The sequence below is a fragment of the Equus przewalskii genome, chromosome 18 (assembly GCF_037783145.1).
Source record: "Equus przewalskii isolate Varuska chromosome 18, EquPr2, whole genome shotgun sequence".
In the NCBI taxonomy this organism is placed as follows: Eukaryota; Metazoa; Chordata; class Mammalia; order Perissodactyla; family Equidae; genus Equus; species Equus przewalskii.
Genome location: NC_091848.1, coordinates 5069667 through 5080918, shown reverse-complemented (window position 1 = coordinate 5080918; position 11252 = coordinate 5069667). Strand labels below are relative to the sequence as shown.

Sequence of the window (11252 nt, the reverse complement as noted above, 5' to 3'; positions counted from 1 at the left end):
ATGAGAATAGTTTCGTTTTGTTGGAAGGCAACCCTCCCAACAGAATTAGAAACCTTTGAGAAATACCTGCCCATCATGGTACATGAGCTGTTAGTCTCACATTCACACAGAAAACAGGCACAGACATTTATATCAGATAGAGAAGATATTTAGAAAGAAAATATTTATTAATTACAAAGCTCATTCGTATTTTTGTATGCAAATATTATTACTTAAATGGCGTGAGAAATGTTAATGCTAACTGAAAAAACTAGCCACTAAGTTAACAGACGTGTGTTCTCAAATACACATAAATATTTTTTAAGGTGATGTCTTAGAACAGGAAAAGTAATTGACCCCTAGGTGATACATTTTTTTCTTATTTTTTCTGTATTCTTTTTATAACCATGGAAAAAAATAATGAAGGTTATTGCACAGCACTAGCCTGTGTTCCCTGACTTATTCCACTGAACCGAAACTACGTGTTCAAGCACAAGTTTATGGAGAAGTTTCAGGAGTTTCCTCTGGGTACAAAAGGAAGCCAGTAAAAACGCTGTCATCCTCCGCGCTGACGTACACGCCATTCCAATCTTTTGAAACTTCCAGCCAGACTTGGTCCCCTGCACTTAATTTCAGGATGATGAGGAGCGAGGCCTGGTCTGTTTCGTGACCGTAGAGCGTTTCTCGGGACCTGACCTGCTTCTTATTCCGGGCCACCAGGCTGATGCGGGCAGGCCGGCTCCTCACTGTGACGTGGTAGGAAAAAGCATAGGCCCCGGGGACGCTGCAGTTGAACTTGCCGGTGGCCGGGCTGTAATTGCCCTGGGCGTCATAGAGAACCCTGTCGAATTTGATGGGGACGTCGGGAGCGGGGAAGGGCTTCGACAAGGCAGCACTGAAAGCCGCCCGCGCGGCTCTGGGCCCCTCGCCCTTGGAGCCTTTGAGGCCCCGAGAGCCCTTCTTCCCGATAGATCCTCGGACCCCTTTGCTCCCAAGCTCACCCTTCGGGCCCGCAGGCCCCACAGGACCGGGAGGACCTGCGTCTCCCTTTTCTCCTTTAAGCCCGGGGTCCCCTTTGGCCCCAGGCAGCCCGTCGCGGCCGCTCGTGCCTTCCGCTCCCTTGTCGCCTCTGCTCCCTTTTTCCCCTTTCACGCCCTGCTTGCCTTTCTCTCCTTTCTCGCCCCTCTCCCCAGAGTCGCCGCAGCAGCCTTTCTCCCCCATCTCGCCCTTCTCTCCCTTGGCGCCAGGCTCTCCGTTCAAGCCCGGTGAGCCCACAGCCCCGCGGGCTCCTTTGTCGCCTTTGGTACCATTTGCACACGTGTCCCCCTTCAAGCCCTTTTGTCCTTTTACTCCCGCCAGTCCGGTGTTTCCTCTGTCCCCCTTAGGACCAAGTCCACCTGAAATGGAAAATTAAAACAATGTTTAAGGAGCCCACAGGCTATGAACAGCCTGCTATTATCACAGAGCTCGAAAATAGAAACAAAACCCACCAACTGGGCCTGGAAACCTGGTTCCCGCCTCGGTAAGAGCTGTGGCTGTGCCAGCGACGCTGTTGCGTGGAGCCATTCGCACAGCTGCCCTCTCAGAGGGGAAAGTTGATGCCACCCGGAAGCCAGAGCTTAGATTTAGACCCCATATATCTAGGGATTTTTTCTTTTTTACTTTTAAGATAATAAAAAGTATTAGAACTGTAATTGTCCATTGTATTTCGTTACACTTTGCATTTCGCCCCAACCCAAGGCTTCTCGTAAAACTCCATATTGTCCATCCAAACCCGAAATCCTACAGGCAAAGGAGCTGAGACCCGGAAAGATTCAGGGTCTTTTTCCCAAGAACAGCGAGAGGGCAGAGCTCAGATGATCTCACCCAGTCTCGCTAGAGCAGGGCTAGCTGCACTCCAGCCGATCAGTACACTGAATTATTAGAAGAAAAATAGCAATTTATATTTCCATCTTACCTCCCTGATAACAAACAGGAAGAAAATTCGGGGCTAGACTGCACACATGACACAATAGATACCGTTTACACTCTACCTGGTTCTCCAGGTTTTCCTGGGTATCCTGGAACCCCACTTGTTCCTTGGTCCCCACGTTCTCCCTTAAGTCCTGAAATGAGAACAAGATTGTCTTTCTCCTGACTATATTAGTTATGATATAACTAACGTCCATTTCACAAACATGCACATTCCAGCGCTTCCTTTTACCAAAACGTGTAAAGGTAAAACAACACGGAAAAAGAATTTAATGAGCATCATTAAGAATACTTTATTCCAACTGATGGTAAACCATTCAAAGAAGATTTAGGGGTAGTGCCAACCTCTTCAAACAGAATACAGCTTTTCCCCCAGCGTTCTTGTAGCTCTTCAGATTTCTCACAAAACTCACGACATTCTGTCTTGTGTCATGTGTGTGTGTGTGTGTGTGTTTCCTATTGCGAATTCTGAATGACGGTTGAAATGTCCTCGTCTTTATATGCCCACAGTGCCTGAGAAGTAGAGCCATGCGCCATCCAGTTCAAACACAGAGCACAACGTTCTGCAGTTGGCTAAAACGCATCATAACAAAAACCCATCCAGAAAAAAATATTGTCCTTGTCATACAGCATCAAGGAAAAGCCAATTCTAATTTTGTTTAGGAAATTTTTCATGTACTCCTTGGACAAATTATAGAACTGTGAGAATTCATGTTTGGGAAAAATCAAGAGATCTGGGGTGGTTTTTTGGGGATTATTTTCGGTGAGGAAAATCAACCCTGAGCCAACATCTATTGCCAGTCTTCCTCTATTTTTTTTTTTTTTTTTTTGCATGTGGGACGCCACCACAACATGGCTTGATGAGCAGTGTGTAGGTCCACGCCTAAGAGTCGAACCTGCGAACCCCAGGCCACTGAAGTGGAGTGCACAGACTTTACCACTATGCCACCAGGCCAGCCCCAGATCTGGGTTTTTAGATATTTGCCATATTACCAAAAAATGCATTTTTATATTGGGCCAACCTAAAGGCCCATCCTGTTATAGTGCAGCCACACCACATTTATTTTAATTGTAAATGATAATAGCAATAACAATAGTAATCAGCATAGCTAATCTTTATTAGGCACTTCTTTTGTACCAGACAATGTTTCAAGCTTTTGACATGATTTTTTAATTTAATCCAGCAGTTTTTATTTAATATTAATTTTTATTTCATATTAATACAGCCTCTCATATAACAGGAAGGCTCATATGACACATTTCATCAACTGGAACATTTTTCATTTAAAAAAGTTTATGGTGGGGCCAGCCTGGTGGCATAGTGGTCAAGTTTGTGCACTCGGCTTCAGCAGCCTGGGGTTCACTGGTTCGGATGTTGGACACAGACCTACACACTGCTCAACAAGCCACGGCTGTGGCAGCACCCCACATGGAAGAAATAGAATGACTTACAACTAGGATATAAAACTATGTACTGGGGCTTTGGGGAGAAAAAAAAGAAAAAAAGAGGTAGATTTAGCAACCAATGTTAGCTCAGGGCCAATCTTCTTCACCAAAAAAAAAAAAAGCAAACCTTTAAAAGAAAAAGTTTATGGCATCTCCCTTCAAGAAAGGTTGAGCGGACGTTTTTGTCACCACTTTTATCATTGAAGAAACTGAGACATGAAAAAAATTTAGAAATTTGTACAGTCGAACATGACTGCATATAACATTGGTTGGCATTAATTTACCAACCATATTATTTATGATATAACTAACATTTTTTGTTTCATTTTTGCCAGGGAAAAAGAAATCCTAAATCATACTGAAAGTCATGAGAAGGGGCCAGCCCAGAGGTACAGCAGTTAAGTGCACACGTTCTGCTTTGGCGGCCCAGGGTTCGCACGTTCGGATCCCGGGTGCAGATATGGCACAGCTTGGCAAACCATGCTGTGGCAGGGGTCCCACATATAAAGTAGAGGAAGATGGGCACGGATGTTAGCTCAGGGCCAGACTTCCTCAGCAAAAAGAGGAGGATTGGCACAAGATGTTAGCTCAGGGCTAATCTTCCTCAAAGAAAAAAAAAAGTCATGAGAAGAGACTCCCCCAAATTTCACAAAACCAACTAGAGAAATCCCACCATAAGCTACTCAGCAGCTAGCACCTCTACTACCATTTCACATAAAATTTAAAATTTGGAAATTAACCCATAGGCTATCAGGAAAATGTCTGTGCACCTCTGGAAGGAACCCCACTCTGAACGGACATGAAGGACCAGTTCTATTCCCAGTCCTTGTTCATACTCAAGTACCAACCTGCGCTGCACAGAGATAACCTGGTTCTCAAGTTCATTTAAGGAGTTCAGCTGCTTACACTGAATTCACTCGAGCAGGTTGTGATTAACCAGAATGCAGTCATTCAACTCATTTCCCTTTTTAACTTCGGATCTTAACCAAGAGTCCTAGCTAAGTCTGGAAGGAAAGGAGAGGAGAGCTGCCACTTCATGGAGACTAGCTGAATGGCTTTCTACTTTTGATCCTTCATCAAAGCATATTCTTAGGAACCTTGTCTTATGATCCTTCTCTGTTTTTTCTTCTACTTCCAGAACTCTAGCTTCCCAGATGTGTGAATCACTGGGGAGGTGCATCACTCATCTTTATTTCACAGGGTTTTCTGCTCATATAATTCAGCCACAAAAGGAGTAAATGTTTCTGAGAATGAAAATCACATAACTGACACGTGTGGAGTAGCTCTCTCTTACCTTAGCATCTTTTTTGAGTAATGACTTTACTGATTGCTCTACCAGAAATGAGTCAGGCCGTTCCTGAGCCATGTGGAGGGTGATGCATAGATGACATTAGGTCTTTTGACATCTGACACGGAGGCTAAAACATTTAACTTGATGGATAGATGGTATTTTTATAGACTGATGGTATTCACTGAGGAATTTCTAAATGTCCCAGTGAATCTGTAACCTTCCTTCAAGACCTTGAAGCACTTACAAAACCAGGGATTTCCTGGGTCAGAACACCTCCCTTACTGATACATCTATGGAATTACAGAATTTCTGAGCTGGAAACGATCTATGAAAGCACACAGAACTACCCATCTTCTGTGACAGTAAACAGGGTATGAATAAGTATCTAGTCTATTCCTCTCAATTTCCAGATGAGGTGAAGTGACTGATCCAACGTCACTGTTATGAGCTTCATTTTTCCCCTTATAATTCAGTTCTCTTCCCACCATTGACAATACTCTTGATTTGAGAGTGAGCCAAATGATATGTCTTATTCTCCTTAGCAGGTAAGCTATCCATCTAAATGGAATACTCTATTGCCTGCTCTGGTTGTTTCTATCTAGTACAAAATCAATTTGTATCATAAGCAAGACCTCATACAGGCATCTATAGGAAAGGACCCTCCGCCAGAGACTATGGCCTGTGGCTCCAGACACTGGGTCAGCCAGGTGGCCAACAAGAGATAGAAAAGACGTGTGAGAGCCTGTTTGTGTATGTGTGATATGTTACCAGGGAAGTTTAAAATTTCTCAATTGGCTATTTGTAAGGTTAACACTTTTATGTCAAATATAACTCACAATATGCTTTACCAAGTTTTTACATTTTAAAAAATTGATCCACCTGCAAGAATCTGGTATTTACTTAGCAAGTTTCTCTCCTAAAAACATGATGCAGAGCATCTCTCTAGTTTTGACATGAAATGAATATAATTACCTACCCTTCTCTCCTTTCTGGCCTTTTGGACCTTGGGGTCCAGTGACTCCTGGTGGCCCTGGGATCCCCATAGCACCAGCATCTCCCTTAAGGCCTAGAAATGAGATTTAAAAACCATAAGGATAGAAAAAAATCTCTTTTAGAATTCATTAGTTCTTGGAGAGAAAAAAAAAGTAGTCATTTTATTGAGACCAATGACTCTCAGTGTCCCAACGATCTGGGTGAGAATAAACTATTACAGAGTTATAAGGACAATATTTGTGTGTGGTTTGCAATTTTGTACTACCTGAATAGATAAATTGAGCCCATTAGTACTTGTCACTGGATTCGTGGCAGTGATCAAATGATTCAGGGAAGCAGTGCTACATCCAGCAACAGGAACAAAATGATTATCTGACTCTTAACCTCATGTGGACCACACTTTCAAACTGGAATAAAACCACAATTCCTAGCACTTTTCGTTTTCCCATTCACCCACTTGTACATTCATTCAGGACCTGGCGCTGAGGCGTCTATACACCAAGCGCCCTGCTAGGTGTGAGGCACCAGCCACCAACATTCCAGCTGTCCCTTTCCTCATGGAGCTGAGAGTTCATGAAAGATTAATCAGGACCAAAAGACTACCCAAATAAATAGAAATTGCCACACCATAGTTAGCGATGTAAAGGAAAACAGGAAAGCCCTATTGTGGATTGTGGTAAAAGAACCTAATTTATGGGATCAGAGGAGACATCCCTGAGAAAATGACATTTAGCTGAGACCCAATGAACAAATTCAGATTTCCCAAGGCAAAAACTACACAGATGAGTATTTCAAGAAAAACAAGAGTGGAAAAGACCATGGTGTTTTTAGGAAACTGAAAGAAGAGCCCTGTGAGTGGAGCTGGTCATGAGGATAAAGAAAGCTGAATGGCAGGCAAGGGGGAGATGGTGCATGACTCAGACCCCGCTGGTATCCTTGAGCATCCGGGCAGTCCAGGTGCCTCCACTTCCCTGGGCTGCCCGGGCACCCTAAGCCTAGGATAATTATCCTTCCTGCAACCCCAGCGCTGGTCAAGCCACATGAATGTTTTGCAACCCTTAACTGGAATAAAGTATGGCCGGGTTCCTTGAAAGTTAACCATATAGATAAGTGCACTAAACAAAATTGTAATAGTTCATCTTAATTTCATCCTAATTATTATAATTAAGGCTGATGGAATGGAGAAAATTATATTCAATAGAATTCCTCTTTGAAGTAACACTGCATTTGTTTGGAAGAAAAGCTCTAATAAATAGTTTGCAATGGAAGTTAAGGCCAAAGGCAAGCTCAGATAACCAAAGGTGGTGGTTAAGCTCCTCTGTCTGGAAAGGAAAGAGCAGAAAGCAAAGGAATGGAGAAAGAATGGGCAGAGGAGGCGGAAGCAAGCAAGATGGCCAATTGGAGTTCGCTGGGCAATGTCTCCCCTTCCCCATGCCCCCCAAATGCCCAACATGGTGATACTATGGAGGAAATGATAATGGGCAGTGCCCAGGTTGGCACAGGGAGCACATGGCACCTGCATGTGAGGGCTCAAGGGGCAGGGAAGCTGCCCCTTCCATCCAGAGAGACCACCGCCTCACTGGGTTAGATTAATGCAAATACCGTAAAGACTGGACATAATGGGAAGACCCGGGGCTGGAAGGGGCACAAAGTGACTTTGACTCCAGGTTCTACACTCGACGGTGGTATAACCTCTAGAATTACCTAAAACTCCCTGAAATGTGATGAAATCATCCAGTGAAAAGTGACAATATTTTTTAACATTTTGTATAGAGATTAGAAACACTATAAAGTGTTTAACAGTTCTTGGCACATAGTAAGTAGCTATTATTTTATAACTGAACTAATGAGAGACGCTGGAGACAAAATTTCCAGTGGAATTTTACCTTTGCTAGCTATTAGATATATCTGCAGACTTCAAAACATTATCATTCAGAAACTACAAAATTAGGCTCGAGACTTTTGAAGTCTACGTTTATTATCTACATTACAGCAGATAAGGCAAGTGCGATGTATGCAATGTGTATGTGTATATTCATGTGGCCACAAACTGAAAGATAATGAAATAAAATAGTTGGGTTTGAGTAGCTTTATTTTCATTTTTAAGTTTGGTTAATGCTGCTGTTATGCTAGATTTCTGATTTTTTAAAAAAGCAGTGCTCTGGAAACACAGGTAAAGCTAGAACAAATCTCTCTCTCTGAGTGTCAAAACAGGATCACGTCAGGTTCAGAGTATTTCGCAGGGCGGGAGAAGACCCCTACCACAGCCACCTGGAAGAATCGAAAGCTTCTCAGGCATTTCTCCCATCCCAGGCACCACGTGAGTCCTGATATTTGCCTCGTTCCGTTCTCTCCACGACTCCGTGGAGTTGGTGTTATTCTCACCTCATTTTACTGTTTTGGAAACTGAGGCTTAGAGAGGTAGTGAGGCTTCCCCGAGGTAGGAGTGACAGACTCGACTTTCTGAGCTCTGAAGCACTCTGCTCCGTGGCAGAAGCAGCCAGACGAAGATAGACAAGCGCCTGGGCAGGTTAATAACTCGCACACCTTCAAAATGTCCGGCATATGTATTGAGAGGAGAGGCTCTGAGGACAGCCAAGCTAAACCCACCACCGGGAAAACCACAAGCCCTGAGTTACAGACCCACAGCCTTAGAAGACAGGTGAACAACCGGCTGCTTTCGGTTGACGGCACCCTTGGGGTTTTCACCCCCACGCAGCTGGCCTGCCAGATACAACACGAAGGGAAATTCTGCTAAATACAATTTTCTCATTCTCATTACATTTCCAATAATGTTCTAGAAACCTTGAAATCTTGGTGTCCCAGACCACTGCCAGCTCCTTTCCCCTTTAATTCCAGCCCTGCGTAATATGGATCACATTTCCCAAAAGGTTCCCACAGTGGGATGAAATGAAAGAAAAACTTATTGAGGATGCCTAATTCCTGATTTTATAACCTTAAATTCTTCAGGCAAAACACAACAAATATTTTTATGTATTTTTTTCAGGGAATAGAGAATTTGAAATTGACAATCTGATCTCAATTTTACCCTGAGTTCTCTGCTATATGACGTGTAAATGCTGAAACGTATTACAATAAAACTGAGAGTATATTCATAATATGTATTTGAAAGACATCTGAAATTTTGAAATATGTAACCATGACATTCACTGGAGAAAAGTGCTGGGCAAGGACACAGTGCTGCCTCAGAATTTCAATGAGGAGCAAACCGAATCCTGTGCTCTACCCTCCGCCTCACAGGCATTCCGTTTCTAGTCCTAACTACAAAAGCACTGCAAAATCCTGCAGCCGCCACAAAGGCTTACCGGGCAACGGAATTTTCATTGACCCTTTTTACGTCAGCCATTAATGAAAAGACTATACTAGTAGTAAACATGGCGACTAGAAAAACTACGCATCAGTGCTGGCACTGGTAGGCCCAGTCTCTGCTCTAACCAGCACTGTCCAAGAGAACTTTCTGCAACGATGGAAACGCTCTGTATGTGTCGTGCCCAACGTGGCAGCCATTGGCCACATGTGGCTATGGAGCACTTGAAATGTGGCTGGTGTGACTGAGGAAATGAATTTTTTATCTTATTTAATTTTTTCTTTTTTGAGGAAGATTGGCCCTGAGCGAACATCCGTGCCCATCTTCCTCTATTTTATACGCAGGACACCTGCCACATCATGGCTTGATAAGCAGTGCGTGGGTCCGTGCCCGGGATCCGAACCAGTGGACCTCAGGCTTGTGAAGCAGAGCACACGAACTTAACCTCTGCACCACCAGCCAGCCCCTAATCTTATTTAATTTAATTTTAATATTAAATAGTAATTTTAATTTTAATATTAAATAGTATTAATAGCTGCACGTGTGACTAGTGGCTATCACACTGGGCAACACAGCACCCGTTTGCATTTGTCACAATGTTATGCATAGGCCTGCCACCATTTGGAAGACAACATAGAAACCTTGGGGCAATCCCACCTCCAATCCGCCTGTGGACTCTGAGGGAGTTCAGTGAGAAGCAGGGCGCGTGTGTTCCGGTACCTGACTGTCCGGTCTCTCCGGGTTCTCCTTTTTGCCCTGGTGCAGATGAACAGCAATCGCAGCAATTCAAAAAGAAGTCAGCCGTGTCGAGAGTGAGGTTCTCAGAGGCGTAGAGAGTCGCAGTGCCAAAGGCAGAATCGAGGGCCAAGGGGTCAGGCATTGGTTCCGCCACTTCACCCACTTCTGGGAAGAGAGTTCCTTCTTCCTCTTCCGGAAGTGGGCCACTGGACGGCTTTAGGCCCTTCGGCATCGCTTTTCCCTCAGATTTCTTCGTAAATTTGGTATATGGTGTGGTCTTCGCTATTGTGTCCATACCAACAATAGCCAAAATAATTAAAATAACACAAAGCCAAGAGAACATCCACATATTTGAGGCTGGAAGAAAGATATAATGGGAATATAAGTACATATTACATGAGAGCCAAATGAAAAGACTGCATCATATAAATATATACTCATATGACAGAACTCTATATACATATTTGAAGCATAAGAATGAACAGTATGCATAATATTATATTTTTATGTGTTTTAAATGTTAACGTGTGCTTGATTCACCACGGAATATCTTGTTTACTTCAAGCATTTATCGTAAGGGACATTTTGTTTCAATTCTCCTTTCTCGTTGTTTTCCTAGTGTTACATGTTCTAAAATATTGTTCTCAATCATTCAAATTATCTTGCCAAATAGCAAACATGATCTATAATAAGTGCGACATGACTTAATAGCTCATATACCCTGTGGAAAACAAATATGTGTAATTTCCTGACTGACCTCACTCAGATTTACAGGAATCAAATACATTTGTATTAGAGGGAGATGGAAAATATTGAGCTGAATAGTTTATTCCAGAAAACTCAATTATTTCAAGACAAAATACTGGTGAAATAGTCCTTAAATCTACTCAGGATAATGGTCCTGTTGTGAGAGCAATCTTCTAGAATGGGCTGTAATAAATGGCAAGAGAGAGAGAGAATTTAAAAAATCGTAAATTTAAATATATGCTATGTCCTTAGATTCTTCACATGTCACTTAACTTTCCAATACTTTATAATTTGAGGAGTTTTTCTAAAAACTCACATTTATCCTTATATTATTTTAATGGAGAAAATAGTGGCTATTCTTATTAAGGCTTTTATCAATGTTCAAAGTGATATGATATAAGGTTCTCAATGAAGTAAAATTCGGATGTTTCATAGTATTCCATTCCCCAGCAACCCCCAGCAGTCCAGTGTCTGCTGTCAGTTAGCCAGGGTTAGAAATGCGTGCTTTCTGATTGGAGAAGGAAGGAGTAATTAGGATAAATAGCGAGAGCGGAAAGCGAATGGAAATACAGATAGTAGTAACGCCTACTACTTATAGAGCCCTTACTAGGAGTAGGTGCCTTCCATTCATCAATCCAATCTCTCTGCCAGGTACATGACACTCTCACTCACCTTCACAGAGGAGGAAACAAGCTCCAAGAGGTTGGTACCTTGCTCAAGATCACGCAACCAGTAAGTTATGAATTCAGAAATTAAATC

The 11252-nt window shown here is 42.8% G+C and overlaps 1 protein-coding gene across 1 annotated transcript; it reads right to left on the bottom strand.

Annotated features, from left to right (window-relative positions):
- Positions 1-458: 458 nt before the first annotated feature.
- Positions 459-10097, bottom strand: OTOL1 (otolin 1). Its single transcript, XM_008534123.2, has 4 exons — positions 9729-10097; positions 5664-5753; positions 2013-2084; positions 459-1376 (listed from the first exon to the last, which is right to left on the bottom strand). The coding sequence occupies exons 1-4, from the start codon at positions 10093-10095 to the stop codon at positions 478-480; spliced, it is 1428 nt and encodes a 475-aa protein (XP_008532345.2). The 5' UTR covers positions 10096-10097; the 3' UTR covers positions 459-477.
- Between the last annotated feature and the right edge of the window lie 1155 nt (positions 10098-11252).

What these genes read in the sequence shown, in the direction of transcription:
- OTOL1 (XM_008534123.2), bottom strand. Translation starts at nt 10,095, where the DNA reads ATGTGGATGTTCTCTTGGCTTTGTGTTATTTTAATTATTTTGGCTATT. An exon ending in AGGCCAGAAAGGAGAGAAGG is followed by an intron (nt 2,085 to 5,663) that starts GTAGGTAATTAT and finishes TTCTCATTTCAG; the next exon opens with GACTTAAGGGAGAACGTGGG. An exon ending in AGGAAAACCTGGAGAACCAG is followed by an intron (nt 1,377 to 2,012) that starts GTAGAGTGTAAA and finishes TTTCCATTTCAG; the next exon opens with GTGGACTTGGTCCTAAGGGG.